This window comes from Tachypleus tridentatus, chromosome 2 (genome assembly GCF_004210375.1).
Source record: "Tachypleus tridentatus isolate NWPU-2018 chromosome 2, ASM421037v1, whole genome shotgun sequence".
Classification (NCBI taxonomy): domain Eukaryota; kingdom Metazoa; phylum Arthropoda; class Merostomata; order Xiphosura; family Limulidae; genus Tachypleus; species Tachypleus tridentatus.
Genome location: NC_134826.1, coordinates 45393730 through 45409758, shown reverse-complemented (window position 1 = coordinate 45409758; position 16029 = coordinate 45393730). Strand labels below are relative to the sequence as shown.

The 16029-nt window shown below is 36.4% G+C and overlaps 1 protein-coding gene across 1 annotated transcript; it reads right to left on the bottom strand.

The window, feature by feature from the left end:
* Window positions 1-399: 399 nt before the first annotated feature.
* On the bottom strand, window positions 400-16029 carry LOC143242516 (ganglioside GM2 activator-like). Its single transcript, XM_076485944.1, has 4 exons — window positions 15534-16029; window positions 12960-13130; window positions 6221-6412; window positions 400-2902 (listed from the first exon to the last, which is right to left on the bottom strand). Exons 1-4 carry the CDS (start codon window positions 15693-15695, stop codon window positions 2744-2746), a joined length of 684 nt encoding a protein of 227 aa, XP_076342059.1. The 5' UTR covers window positions 15696-16029; the 3' UTR covers window positions 400-2743.

Here is a 16029-nt window from a genome sequence, read left to right as displayed (position 1 = left end):
ATTTGTCTGTATGTATGAAATAAATAAATATAAGCGACATAGCATTTGAAAAAAAATGCACATAAATTTATTGAACGTTATTAGAAATAAATATTTACTCTATACGTTTTGATTTAATTAAAAAAAAGGATATGAAATGGGTCATTTTTCATGCGTTAGCCGTCCCTACATTAACAATGTAGAGTAAAGGTAGCTCGTTATCACTATCACCTCCTAGGTTACTCTTTTACAAACGAATAGTTTGTAACTTTATAACACCCCCACAACTGAAAGGGCGACCATTTTTCGTGCGACGGAGATACGAACCCGCAACCCTCATATTACGACTCGAGTGCTTCAACCACCTAGCCATGCTAGACCTTCTATATAACACAGAAACGACACAACAATATAAAAATGTTAAGATTGTTAAAACAAATTTATTCGTGTTTATACAAACTTGTTCCATTTCTATTTCCTTTGTTAAATATATTGTAAGAACACTTTAAAATTATTGAATGCGCCCAACCACCATTAATATTTTAAAAGTACACGCTAATTCACTTATCGTTTCCAAGACTTTACATGGTAGAAAGTGCATAATAACACACGAATTAAAAAAAAAAGGTTTAAACCATTATACGATCACTATGCCAATTAAAATCACTTATTGACTCTAGGATTCCCTTGTATATATATATATATGTTGAGTAGATATTGCTACCTTAAAAGGTGTACTAGTGTATTAAGAGTTGGTTACAGTATTCAGAAAATATTATACGAGAAAAAATATTGTTGTTCTAAAAGGTTTTTGCTGTCTTAAGAATTATATACTCTGCCCAAACAATCCATCAAAGAATGTCTTAAGAATTGTTTGAGTTGTAAGAATCCTATGTCAGAATACTGTTGTGCTAAATCTTTTATTCCTGTATTAAGAACTGTACATAGTCTTCGGTTGACTGATGAGTTTAGAAGCGCCAACGCTCTTTTGAGGGCTTATTTAAGAATAGTCCTCAGGAGACTGAGTTAGAAGGATCTGACGTTTTTTCCAGATGACCATTGTATTGGAAGTTATTAAGAATGGTTGTAATTAAAGTTGTTTACACTGTCTTTATAGCAATACGAATTATTTACGGTCTTTAAAGAACAGTTATGGTAGACAGTGTCTGCAGTATTCCGATGAATTTTTATGTTAGAAACCGATACGCCAGAAAATGATTCTAATCTTTGAAGCACTATTATATTACAATGCATTTATAATACAGAGAAATGTTTTGAGAGTGAAACTCCTGAAAAAAACTTGAAAAGGAAGAGCCTTAAGCTTGAGTCAATTTTATGGTACGGTTGTCCAATGGTAAGTTATTATATTATTTTGGAAAAATAAAAATCTATTGATTATAAAACGAACATAACTCTTGAATTATCGGAAGCCTTATACAAAAGGTAAGAAAAAATAAGTTTAGGTTATTTAAACTATTATTATGAAATTATTGAGCTAATTTTATTATAATCAGATATTGTTGCAATAGGATTAATAATATAATACTTTAGTTTTCAGATATTGTTACTGTATAAGCTTAATTTTCTTATAGGCAAGTTCATAGGCTGTCAAACTCACTTCCAAATAAACTATTAATGTAGATAGACTGCAATGCAAAACTGAGATAAGCCAATTACTGTCGTAGTTATTTTGAAATGCCTTCCATTTTTAGTTATTACCCTCCCTCCAGTGACTAATTGGTAAATCTAAACACTTATAACGCTAAAAACCGGGTTTCGATATCCATGACTGGTACAGTACTGATATCCTATTGCGTACCTTTGCCCTTGACTACAAACAAAACAAAAGCCTAAAAGAGGCGACCATTTACCATATATTTATATATATTTACCATATATTGCTGTGAAGTTGAAAGGGTTAATGGAAAAACGTTAGCAACAACTCAATCATTTGTATTTTTCCAATAAATCATCAAGATTGAATTTTTCAGGAAGTCTTTCCAATAAAAAAAAACAAACCCCATTAAGAGATCGCTTCACAAAAATCCTAATAAATTTTATTGTAAAATAGTTTCAGTGTTTATAAAGTTTACAATAAAATAGTTTCAATGTTTATAAAGTTTACACTAAAGTAGTTTCAGTGTTTATAAAGTTTACACTAAAATAGTTTCAGTGTTTATAAAGTTTACACTAAAATAGTTTCGGTGTTTATAAAATCTGCAGTAAAATAGTTTCGGTGTTTATAAAATCTGCAGTAAAATAGTTTCGGTGTTTATGAAGTTTACTTTCAATGATTTTTTTGTGTAAACTGAATTCTTGTAATTCATTGTATTTTTAAATTTAACGGTATGATTCAGAAACTCGTTAATTTTGAACAAGTAGAAAACGAGGGAAAAGTTACCTGTTACACTCCACAAACAATAGGTTAACGAAAATAAAACTGTTCCCGATACATCTAACTTCAAAGCATGATTGACTGTTTGAAACAACCGTGCTTTTCAAACTGGGACCCTGTGGCATCTTTTTGAAAACACAGCTGTTGTTTTGTTGTAAAAAAAAAAGTTATTACAATAGTATTACATTTTTACATTATTTCGCAGTAAAAAAAGGGCTATTACAATAGTATTACGTTTTTAAATTATTTAGCAGTTGCTCAAATAAACGTCGATGTTGATTACATCACCTTATGTTTTCTAGATATGGTATTATAGTTACTTTATGTTGTTGTTTGTGGTGGTGGGAGTAGGGTTTCCAGTAAACGCTATCAAAGTTCCAGATTAATAGTCGTTGAATAACAGGCAAGGTGGTTGCCATCTTTTATCAACTCGGCTTTGATGTAAAATTCACCTTCCAACAGATATTTTGGCATCGATGCTGGGAGGCGCGAAATGTTGAAGACCACAGGAAGCAAATGATATTCCCCCTGGAAAAAAACAACAAAAAAACAATATGTAGATTTTAACTTGAGCTAAGTTTTATATACGTATCTCTCATTTTCATGTCATTCAAGTAGGAACCTTGAATCGATAACCAATCAGTTGTTATTTAGCTTTTCTTTCTTCACTCTTAATATAGGCAAGATTAATCCAAATATAAATTGATTTCAAAACTCATAAAAGCATATATATATATACATAATATTGAAACATAAAATAACAGTTAACATCAGGTCTTCAACTGAATACCTTGTGAATAAAGGGAAAAATATAATTTGGCAGTTTAAAAAGACTTCAAGTAAATCGAACCAATATTTAATTGCCAGGATGCTAAATGTCACCATGTGGAAGTTTAACAAAATAGCATTAGCCGTTATAAGTTGTTATATACAGTTAACTATTGGTAAACACATCTGTTAACCAATGATGAATACTACTGTTAACCACTGATGGACATTAATTTTGACTGTTAATAGATATTACTTTCAGCCATTGATGAATATTACTATTATCCATTGATAGGTGTTACTGTTAACCATTGACGGATATCAATTTTTAACATTAGTAGATATTACTTTTAGCCATTGAAGGATATTACTATTATCCATTGACAGATATTACTGTTAACCATTGATGGATATAAACATCACCTCCCAATGACAAGGGAATATGTATATATTCCATAAAAAATACATGTTTTCTCACGCGTATTCGTTCAGATTACACAGGTCAACAAATTTTTTCGAAATCTCAGTTGCATAAGATTTTTTTACTTATTCTTACCCTTTGTGACCTGCTAAATTCAAATATGAAAACGGTTCAGCTCTACATGCTCTAGTTTTAATGCAATTTTAAGTTTTTCATTCTAGCCGTTTGTGGTCAAATTAACACGTTTCCTGCGATGCCTATATTGGCAAACCGGCAACTGCTGCGATGCTCTTGTACATCTGTCAGCTTCAGTGCTGCATGAGCTATGATAACGTGAGGTTGTCGTTACACTTGTCTCTTGCCTGCAACTTAGTTAAAGGTAAGACAATAGTGGGACACCGGTGGGTCCCATCGCAGGAAACGTGTTAATTACTTACACGTTTATGTTATCAACAGAGATATTAAAATTGTTTAGATTTTGTTTCAGATCTGATCATGGCTACAAGGAGACGTCAATGTGAGAACAAGCCGGACGCTTTCTGTTATATTTGTGGATGCTTCACGCTTATTCATCAAAGGCGTAATATAACATCATTTCTGAGGCGTGCTTATAAAGCGTACTTTGGACTTGCTCTTGGTGACCAAGACAAGAAATGGGCCCCATATTGTGTGTCATAACTGCGAGGAAATGCTGCGTGACTGGACAAAAGGGAAACGTAAGGGTTTACCTTTCGGAATTCCCATGACCTGGCGAGAACCGATGGACCACACAACTGACTGCTATTTTGTCTGGTCAATACAAAGGGCATTGGCAAGAAAAACAGACACAAAATCTCATATCCTAGTATCCCCTCAGCAATCCGACCTACTCTGCACTCTGATGAGCTCCCAATCCCAGTTTTTAAAGGATTTCTTCCATCTGAAGATGTGGGTAGTGACCAAGAGCAAGAGACTGCTGATGAAACTCAAGAAATACTTTCAGAATCTGGCGATCCTTCTTATGAGACCCCACAGTCATTAACTCCTCAACAGTTTAGCCAGCCAGAGTTGAATGACCTTGTGCGTGATTTGGGTCTCTCCAAAATGCAGCTGAAGTGTTAGCTTCCAGGATGCAAGAAAAGAATCAGCTGAGCCATACAACTAAAGTGTCATACTTCCGAAATCGGGAGCAGGCTTTTGTGCCATATTTTACAGAGGAGAATATGTTTGTTTATTGTCATAATATCTCAGGTCTTCTCAGGAATTAGGGATGCCAGTATACCATCCAAATGACTGGCGATTATTTCTAGATTGTTCTAAGCAAAGTTTGAAGTGCGTTCTACTTCATAATGACAATGTCTATGCAGCTGTTCCAATTGGACACTCTGTGTATTTACGAGAGGAATATAATGTCATTAAGACTGTGACTGACCTACTAAAATACCACGAGCACAACTGGACAATTTGTGTGGACCTCAAAATGGTTACTTTCCTCCTTGGTCAACAAAGAGGATTTACAAAGTACCCTGCTATCTTTGCATGTGGGACAGCCGAGCTCGAGAAAAGCACTGGAACCAGAAGGAGTGGCCCATACGTGAGACTCTGAAGGCAGGTATGCCAAATATTGTCAACGATCCAATTGTCTGTCATTTGAGGAAAAGATCATATTTCCTCCTCTCCATATCATGCTGGGCTTGATGAAACAGTTTGTGTAAAATATTTTCTCAACCCAAACGAGCCGTTTTTGCATATAAAGTTTATGAAGGCGTTGAATACTGACGGTGAATGCTTCCAACACATATTTTCTGTGCTCCCTGGTTTGTCCTTCGAGAAGATCAAGACAGGTGTTTTGATGGACCACAGATTCGTGCACTTGTGCGTGATCAAGAATTTGCCAGAAAGATGAACGACAAGGAAAGGACTGCATGGCTTTCATTTGTGGCGGTGATGGCAAACTTTCTCGGTAATAAAAAAGCTGACAACTATGAAACCCTTGTAACGAATATGTTGTCAGCTTTTCGCGACCTTGGATGTAACATGAGTGTCAAACTCCATTACCTGTACAGTCATCTTGATAGATTCCCTGAGAACCCAGGAGCTATAAGTGACGAGCAAGGCGAGCGGTTCCATCAGGACCTCAAGACCATGGAAGAGCGTTACCAAGGGAGATGGGACAAACATATGGTGGCAGATTACTGCTGGAGCATTAAACGAGAATGCCCTGAGACAGTCCACAAACGCAAGAGCTACAAGCGGAAATTCATGCCTGAGTAGACTGCAATTGAGCTTTCCCTCCTCATAGTAGCAAATGTCTTATCTACTAATCAGTTTTATATAAATAAATTGAATTAATATAAATAACTTGAATACATTTATACTATCTTGCATTTTCTTTTTTATTGCCCAGCTATATTAAAGAGTTTTATAACATATTTTATCACATATTTTTCATGATAGACTACGACGTCAATGTGATGATGACGAAATTTTGAGATTTTCAAATACCTTGATTGCAAAAAAAGGTAGAGCCCTGAGGAAAAAACTAACGTCAGATCTGAAATCAGGGCAAGAAATTATGTAATACCAATTGTTTGATATAAATGCAACAAAAATTTTGTTGACCAGTGAATTATCAACATACAGAATATATGCCTTAAAATAACAAAATTAATAGAAACCTTTTCAAATGGACAACTACAGGAAAACGTGTCGTTTGTAACAGAGTCTAAGCATTCCCCTTCGATGAACAGGCGAGTTTTACACAGATCCTCGTAAGTACATGAACCCACATCGTTAGGTAGACAAGGAATAGGCAGCCAAACAGCCAATCCGAAAAGCAACGACAATTTCTTACTCATGGTGAGTTTTACCTAAAAATATATATTTCATCATGAAGTTGTTAATACCAAAACTTTCCCGTGTATACTTTTTAATCAACAGTTGTCATTGTGTACCATTTCTATGATGATCTCAACATCCTCGTGGTCCACATCAAAATTACGAAAAAATTAATAGGCATTTCAAAAAATTATGAAAGGATGTTGTGTTATAATATCCTGAACTAAATTACTCCTTTTTTATCTTTTATCAGTTAAATACGTGCATTGTATATTGAGGGTTAGGTACGTTATGTTAAAATAATTTAGAATATTCAAATCAGGAGGCTGTGAAGACATAGACTGTAACGACGTGGTGAGGTTCCAAAACGGTTTTAATATATCCAAGCTCAACGTTTATTTACCTTGTATCTCTTACCACTAATGTTTTCTTCCCTCAACCATACTAGACAGTTCTATTCTGTACATTGCTTCTCAGCGTACATAGAAAGATACATTTTGATTTTTTAACATCAAATAGACGTAGATACAACCTAAATTTCGTGTCTTGTAAAAATACTGATAATTATTCGCTTTTTGAAAAAGAAATAAATGTAGAAACATTATTCTAAGGGCTATTTCTTTTGCTCATATTCACAACTTTTAGATTGACTTGTAACTTCTAATATATGGTGTTTCATTTTGAAGTTTAAAATTAAAACATTCCACAAATAAAACGGTAGTCTTTTAAAGTAAAATGGCAACAGATTGTTGCCACAAGGTTTGGCACTTTAAAGTAGAGTAGGCCCGGCATGGCCTAGCGCGTAAGGCGTGCGACTCGTAATCCGAGGGTCGCGGGTTCGCGCCCGCATCGCGCTAAACATGCTCGCCCTCCCAGCCGTGGGGGTGTATAATGTGACGGTCAATCCCACTATTCGTTGGTAAAAGAGTAGCCCAAGAGTTGGCGGTGGGTGGTGATGACTAGCTGCCTTCCCTCTAGTCTTACACTGCTAAATTAGGGACGGCTAGCACAGATAGCACTCGAGTACCTTTGTGCGAAATTCCCAAACAAACCAAACCAAACCTAAAGTAGAGTAACGGAATGCAAAAAACAACTGAAAAAAAAGTGTGAATTTTCTCTGCTTCTCAGCTTATGATTATCTTAAAAAACAAAATAATATTTTAATTAAACCTATGGGAAATACAACATTTAAACTCTTTTATTAATTGATGCATATCAGTATCTCTCTCGAGCGCCACCTGTAGATCAACACCTCCGAGAGTTATACTAGTTATGGTCGTAACTGGGTCCTAACTGCGGGGCCCGACATGGCCAGGTGATTTAGGCACCCGACTCGTAATCTGAGGGTCGCGGGTTCGAGTCCCCGTCGCACCAAACATGATCGCCCTTTCAGCCGTGGGGGCGTTATAATGTGACGGTCAGTCCCACTATTCGTTTGTAAAAGAGTAGCCCAAGAGTTGGCAGTGGGTGGTGATGACTATCTGCCTTCCCCCCTAGTCTCACACTGCTAAATTAGAGACGGCTAGTACAGATAGCCTTCGTGTAGCTTTGCTCGAAATTAAAAAAAATACACAAAAAACAAACGTTACTACAGGGTAATCACCAAACGAATATACTTCTTCAAAAAAAGAGATCTTACCAGAAGAATGGAATGCTGTAAGTCTAATTACATTAAAAAAACAACAACAAAGAAACTTGCAACGTGGCTGAACCTTGAGACAATTTTACTCGTTAGCTGCTAAATGGGTTTATTTTTTAAGAGTAATAAGGCCTTAACCTAAGACTGATATAATTTGAGTTTAGATCTCGTCAGCTTTATAAACAGTTTCTCCTCATAAATTGTTTATGCACCGAATTGCTTGTGGGTCCAGTACTTTGTTAATCTTGTAGTCAGTACACATTCGCTCAGGGTACAAAGGTTTATTTGGATGATTTTTAAAAGGAAAGTGCAAATAACTGTGCAGTTATTCTCAAGAATGGGTATCTTAAGTGGTTTTGTGTTACTTACAAGACAGCTTATGCTAACATAAAAAACTTGCTTTTAAGGCCACTTATTTTCATATCACTTGACCCAATATTTAGGGTGCTCGATTCGCGAGAGCGTTATTATGGTACAGTCAATCTTGTTTAGATTGGTTTATTTTGAATTTCGCGCAACGCTACACGAGGGTTATTTGCGCTAATCATCCCTAATTTAGCAGTGTAAGACTAGAGAGAAGGCAGCTAGTCATCACCACCCACCATCAACACTTGGGCTACTCTTTTTACAACGAATAATGGGATTGACCGAGCATAATAACGCCCCCACGGCTGAATGGGCGAGCATATTTGGTGTGATGGGGATTCAAACCCCCGACCCTTGGATTACGAATAGAGTACTTTAACCACCTTGCCATGCCGGATCAAGAGGTCAGTTTCATTATTCGTCAGTGAAAGTAACGGTGGTGACTAGCTGCTTTCTTTATAGTCTATCACTTCAAAATTTAGTGACGGCTATTGCAGATAGCCCTCATGTAGCTTTGCACGAAATTCAACAGATAAACGATTTGCATATGAGAAGAAATTATTAAAAGATCACAGTACACGGATCATTAGATATTTTCAAGTGTGACGTACATTAAATTTATCACATACATAAGGGATAATTACACTGTGCGACAAAAGTTTTACCTTTTCTTGTTCCTGGGCAGAAAGTGTTATTTCCCAATTGCTTATGCCTTATGGAAATGACCTATTTTTCTTTTCAAACTTTACTTTTGTGACCTGGGTAATGAAATTTTCAAATTTACCCATTTTTCATAACATTCCAGGTAGATTCAGTGCTGAGTGTTGTAGAACTTACAAGAATTTTCTAGAATGCTGTAGAACTTACGAGAATTTTCAAGAACCTTTCAGAATTTTCTAGAACTTTCCATAGTAATATATATACAGGGGCTCACCACTCACCACCTCAATTTAGTTCTAGCTGTCTATGTGAACACATAGATCAATCTGATTTTATCAGAGATGGCATGAAGAAGCTGCAAGCATTCTCCAGACGTATTCTGCTGTGTATGTGGCCAATTTATCAAGATAAGAGCGAAAAAGTACTCTGTGGCAGCATCTGCTAAAATGTGTGAAGCCTGCAAGGCATATTTCAACATGCCTGACGGGAATGAAGACAAACCCTTTGCACCTCATTTTACCTGTGAGCACTGCAAAAAAGTCTAGAAGATAAGACGGAGAATTTTTGCTTGCTTAAATAGTAAGATTTTACATTATACAAATTTTAGACTTTTGAAAATTTAAATATATTTCAAGTTTTTTTAATTCCCAATTGTATAGAAAAATAACACACATAAAACATTTTGCATGAACCTCTTACACATTAGTTGTGGATGAAATAAATGTATTCTTCATAATAACAATTTTATTTTGCTCTTCTTCAGAATGGTACAGAGGGGAAAAGAGAGCCATGAAGTTTCTTATTCCAAGAATTTAGCGTGAACCTTATGATCACTCAAGCAATTGCTACTTCTGCATGGTGAACCCTTCCAAACGTCGGGCTGGCAAGAGTGCATCTGCTATCATGTATCCGGACATTCCATCATCCATCACCCCAATGTCACACTGCCCTGAGCTCCCTGTACCCACTCCGCCAGAGAGAAAGCAGCCATCCTCAGAAGAGAGCAGCAAATCAGAAAAAGAGGTAGACGTTGAAGATCCAGATTACAATTTCAGTGATGCAGCTGGTGAAAGAAACACATACTACCCCAACCAAAGATACCTCAATTATTTGATTAGAGATCTTGGTCCAAGAAAGTCGAATGTCGAGCTTTTGACATCTAGGCTCAAGGAGTGGGATTTGTTAGATGAAAGTGTACAAGTCGTAAGTCAGAGGAAGCGTCAGCGACATTTTCAAGCTTCTTCACTCGTCAAGATGGGCTCTGTTTTTGTCACAATGTATTCGGTCTGTGCAAGGTAAATGGAATTGCCTGTAACCCGAACTAGTGGTACCTCTTCACTGATAGCTCATCCAGAAGCTTCAAAGCTGTGCTGCTCCATAACGGTAATAAGTATCCATCTTTTCCCCTGACTCATTCGGTGCACCTCAAAGAGGAATACAACAGCATGAAGACTTTGCTAGAAGTCTTGAAGTATGATGAGTATGGCTAAGAGACTATCGGAGACTTCAAAATGATAGCATTCCTAATGGGTCTCCAAGAAGGCTTTACCAGGTTTCCCTGTTATCTTTGCCTTTGAGACAGCAGGGACACCGAAGTGCACTACAACAGGAAGCACTGGTCCCAAATGATCGAGTTCTTTGTGGGGAGGCACAATGTCAAGTGTGAGCCTCTAGTAGACCTCCAGAAGGTGTTGTTCTTACCATTACACATAAAATTGGGTCTTATGAAACAATTTGTCACAGCTCTTGATAAGGAGTCTGCAGTCTTCAAGTACATTCGAGACTTCTTCCCTAAGCTGTCTGAGGGAAAGGTCAAAGCTGGTGTTTTCGTTGGACCACGAATAAAGAAGATCCTAGAGTGCACAGAATTTGCCAAGAAGTTCAGTTGGAAGAGAGAAAAAGTTTGGGGCAGCTTTATCGCAGTGGTTCGGGGTTTCTTGAGCAATCACAAGGCCAAAAATTATGTGGAACTGGTTGAGGCTCTGGTGAAGAACTACGGCAAAATGAACTGCAGGATGTCCCTGAAAGTTCATATCCTTGACGCTCATCTTGATAAATTCAAGGAGAACATGGGAACATACTCAGAGGAGCGAGGCGAGTGCTTCCACCAAGATATACTGGACTTTGAACGTCGCTACCAAGGAGCGTATAATGAAAACACGATGGGAGACGACATTGGAGGCTGATACGTGAAAGTGATTTACATTACAGTCGCAAATCTCGAAAAACTACTCACTTCTAAACATTTTTGTTCATTTTTGTATAACTTTAGTGTAAATATATGCATATCTTGATTCATATGTTGTTTTATTCAGACTTTATGTAAATGAAAATGTGCAAATTTGCCAGTTTTTACATAGAAAATAGGTTAATTTCTAAATTTCATTATCCAAGTCACAAAAACAAAGTTTTCTGCTCTTTCACCATATAAGGAATTAAGAAATAACACATACTATCCAGGAACAAGTTTGTGTTACATAGTGTTACCTGTACTGTTATTCCCAAGGTCAATGACATTTTGAAGAGCACTGTGTTGTTATTATTAAGAAAATATATTAAAGCGAAATCTGTAGCTCATATACAAACATAACTTCTCCATTTTATCGAAGCTACAAGAACATTTAAGGTATTAAGAAACAAATAAAATAGGCTGAATATATAACCAGACAAGTTTTAGCTATTCCTAGAAATCTTTTCGTACGAATCCAGACAGGCAGTGGACGTCAGAACAAGAAACTATTTTAACAGGCCAAACCAGTTGGCCTTCAACGACTGCAACCTTAGAATACGGTGAAAATTCAAGCGAAATTACTAAAAACCTGAAATTTCTCAATAGATCTAGCACAGCGAAGAGTTATTTGTTATTTTTTGTTAAGTAGTAATACTTTTGAATTAAATATGATTTTGTACGAAGGACAAAAGAAAATTATATCGACCGAATTAATTTTGTTTGGCCCAGTATAACCACACGGTTAAGACGATCGACTCGTAATCCGAGAGTCGCGGGTTTGATCTCCGTCACACTAAACATGCTCTCTTTCAGCGTGAGGACGTTATAGTGTGACGGTCAATCCTACTAATCATTGGTTAAAAAGTAGCCTAAGAGTTAGCGGTGGGTGGTGATGCCTAGCTGCCTTCCCTCTGGTGTTATACTGCTAAATTAGGAAAGACGAAATTCAAAAACAAATAAACAAACAATTCATTTGTTTTACTTCTTAGCGCTCCCTGTTGGAGGATAAGAAAATTACTAGCACCCATTACTAAAATCTTACGAAACTGTAGTAACAGTAGTAACTAAACTGAAAACAAAAAAACAATTGCTGCTCTTAATTTAGTTGCAAAGTGAGAACTGTAATATTTTGGCAATTATTTTCACAGAGGTTTGTAGAAGGTTGCAAGAAGAATATACTGTCAAACTATTGATGACGTTTTGACCTTCCTAGGTCATCCTCAGGTTAACAAAGACAAACCCGAAGATGACCCAGGAAGATCGAAATGTTGTTCTCTGCTTATCAATAAAAGTGTTAATAACCATATCAGCTGTTCTGAGGTACATTCTGTTTAACTGATTGGTTGTTTGGCGTTTTATGGTACAAAGCAACCAGGCTATCTGCGCCATGTTTAATTGAAGATCATAAATATTTACCTGAAAACGTTTTTAAGTGAAATTTATATTTGATGTCCATTGAATCAGTTAATAATAAACGTTCTTAATAAAACAGACACAAATCATTTAATCAAACGACTTAAATTAAAACTTTTATAAATCATATTCACAAAGCTACTTATAAGTTGGGAAAATCAGGTCCTTTTTTTTATTAGATTTTACTTCGGTTCCCTAAGAAAATAAACAGATGACAACAACAACAAAGAAAAAATCTAATTACGACGTAAAATAACAACTTCTCACGCACTGGAAGTGGCGATGTCTGATTTTCTCTGACGTCCAGTGTCATCCCTACCCCAATGGGTCCTGGTACTACCACTGGGTTGGGTTCAATTACAAAGTCATTCACATAAACTGGATCATCATTCTTTCCACAATGTTCAAAGGTCAGTTTAGCTTTACCTTGTCTGTCTGTGTCCTGAAATTCAGCATTAAAAAAAAAAACAACCTTGTTGACGTGAGCTCCATCTACATTTACTTTTTCTCACAAAACAAAACAAAATTATATGCAAAACGTTTCGTTTGGGCTTCGGTCATCTTTACATTCACCGAAGAAGGTCGAAACGTTGTTCGCTCAGGTTCTATGTAAAGTGTTTTCAGCCCAACGAGTTTTTTTTTGCATATAAATTTCAAAACAAAATTAGTTTATATTTTAATTTCATCATTCACTCTGCAAATTTATTTAGGTTTTCTGTACGATATAAAAATACGTTTTATAATAATGTTTTATTTACGAAGTATTTGAATGGCAATAAAACAAACTAATATAACACTGAAAATATTCAAATACTTGTCGAACAATATTTCTGATTTACTTTGGTTTGTTTTGAATTTCGCTCGCAAAGCTACAAGAGGACTATCTGCGCTAGCCGTCCCTAATTTAACAGTGTAAGACTAGAGGGAGAACAACTAGCCGTCACCACCCACCGCCAACTATGGAGCTACTCTTTTACCAACGAATTATGCGATTGACCGTCACAGTATAACGCCAGCACGACTGAAAGAGCGAGCATATTTGGGGCGACGGGGATTCGAACCCGCGACCATCAGATTATAAGATGAGCGCCTTAACCATCTAATCATTTTCATTAAGATAAGATTCTATTTTTCCGAATCCATGTGCATGATGTTGGTAATTATTTTAACCCTTAACTTTAATAAAAGTAAATAAATTTCTTCCATTTCAAACACACAGATGACAGGTTTTACAATATTTTATTCTACAAAAAAACTGGTTTGTTTACAACAATTTTAAAGTTAGGACAACTAGATTTAGTTGTTTCCTTTGTGCTTGCGACCAGGAAGTGGCGACTGACCACATTTTTCCAGTTTTTAGCCGCGGTGTAGTGGCTCATAGTGTGGTTTCGAGTTTGTTCGTTTTATCCAAATACAAACATTTTGCTCATATTCCAGTCATTTCCTGACAAATTTGAGATCCAATTACTGTTTTAGAGTCAGGAGGTCAAACCTTTTCGATTCATGTATTTGACCACGCCCAAAATCTAATTGATTAATCTACTCTTATTTTTGCCTAAACGAATTTCGGTTTGAGGGCAGGCTGCTGGAGAATCCGATAAGCAATAGCACTGAAACAGGTATACTCACGCCCCAAGCTTGTTTTACTGGCGCACAAAAATATGTCTTATAAAAATGGAAGAAGGTCCGGCATGGCAAGGTGGTTAAGGAACTCGACTCGTAATCCGAGGGTCGCAGGTTCGAATCCCCGTCATACCAAACATGCTCGCTCTTTCAGTCGTGCTGGCGTTATAATGTGACGGGCAATCCCACTATTCGTTGGTAAAAGAGTAGTTCAAGAGTTAGCGGTGGGTGATGATGACTAGCTGCCTAGTCTTGCACTACTAAAAAAAGGGAGGGCTAGCGCATATAGCCCTCGTGTAGCTTTGCGCGAAATTAAAAACAAACAAATCAAAAAGGGATAAAAGATTTCACAGATTAATTTACTCTTATCCTGCCTAAAAGTATTTCATGTGTCTGTAAGAACTATTTAAAGAAAATAAATTAGTGTGTGAGTAAACAAGCCATTTCAAATAACTTCTAAACCCTAGTGATCATAAAAACAAATCAAAATTCAAATAAATTAAACTAAGTGTAAACTCATCACCAAAACATACATCTTGATATGACTTAGTTTATAAGGTATGGTTTAAAGTGTTTTTAGAAAAAGAACGCAAATAATATTGTGAAGAGGTTTCGATTTCCATGATGGGCACAGCACATATAGCCCATTGTGAAGCTTTGAGCTTGACAACAAACAAACTATCAACTAAGTGACAAACAACTGATTACAAAGCCTCGTCAGTATGCGCTCTTCGATGGCTCAGCGGAAAATTCGATGCGCTATATACGCTAAAAATCGGGTTTAAATATCGTGGTGAGAAAAACATACGTAGCCTACAGTGTAAGTTTGCGTTTTACAACAACAAAATTAGACTACATTAGTTCAGTCTTCATTAATTATATTTTAGCAGTATTTTCGACCTTAAATTTAATAACAACTCATGAGATCAGATCGGCTTATGATATTTTAGGCTAGGCCTAAATCATTATCCTTATTATCAGTTCGAAGTAACTAAAAATTAATTCGGAAATGAGTAGTTTCATGGCATTCGAAACGAACCAAAAGTATTACGATAAATATACAGCAAATAAACGTTATGAACAATTTAACTGTTTGTAAACTTCGTTATATGAGCTCAGCTGGGTTGAAATTCATAGATTTTTGCTTAAATTTTAACTAAATGTTAAAAACGACAAACGTGAAAATGAAACAGTAACAGCCTGTAACAAAAATAATACGTACCCGTTTCTCAACAGAATGGCTACTCAGATGGTACGCAAGACGTAAAGCTTTATCTTGCACGTAACCCGTCCAAGAATCAGTAGTCTCTGCGTGGGCTGGCTTCACTTCACCCAAACCCACTACTATCGCTATCAAAATTACTTGAATAAAATGCCCTGACATTAAGACGATTCTTCTTCAGTGAAGATAACTAAAAGTTTAATTCTCAGTGGTTATCACAGACCCAATTTGCGATCGTCAGAACTAATGGACTTGAGCACCAGGTTGCAAGCAGTAGAACTACAGGAGTGACGTAGTTATACAAGCTGGTTGTAATACGTTGTTGGCTTATATATGTGGCCCACTAACCCACCAGCCCGTAACTCGAAATGTTATCTTGTATCTGGGCAGGTACACTGCAGCAGAAAGCATCTCGCCGATTCAAACGGTTTCAGTTCGTCTCTAGAACCACATAACTGTATTTGCGAAATAGTACACAAGACACACAAGCTTGTTT

Excerpts from the sequence above, each read along its gene's own strand:
- LOC143242516 (XM_076485944.1), bottom strand. The coding sequence starts at position 15,695 with ATGTCAGGGCATTTTATTCAAGTAATTTTGATAGCGATAGTAGTGGGT. Across the intron at positions 13,131-15,533 it reads GCCATTCTGTTGAGAAACGG|GACACAGACAGACAAGGTAA; the intron begins GTACGTATTATT and ends GCTGAATTTCAG. Across the intron at positions 2,903-6,220 it reads GTAGTTGTCCATTTGAAAAG|GGGGAATATCATTTGCTTCC; the intron begins GTTTCTATTAAT and ends GTTTTTTTCCAG.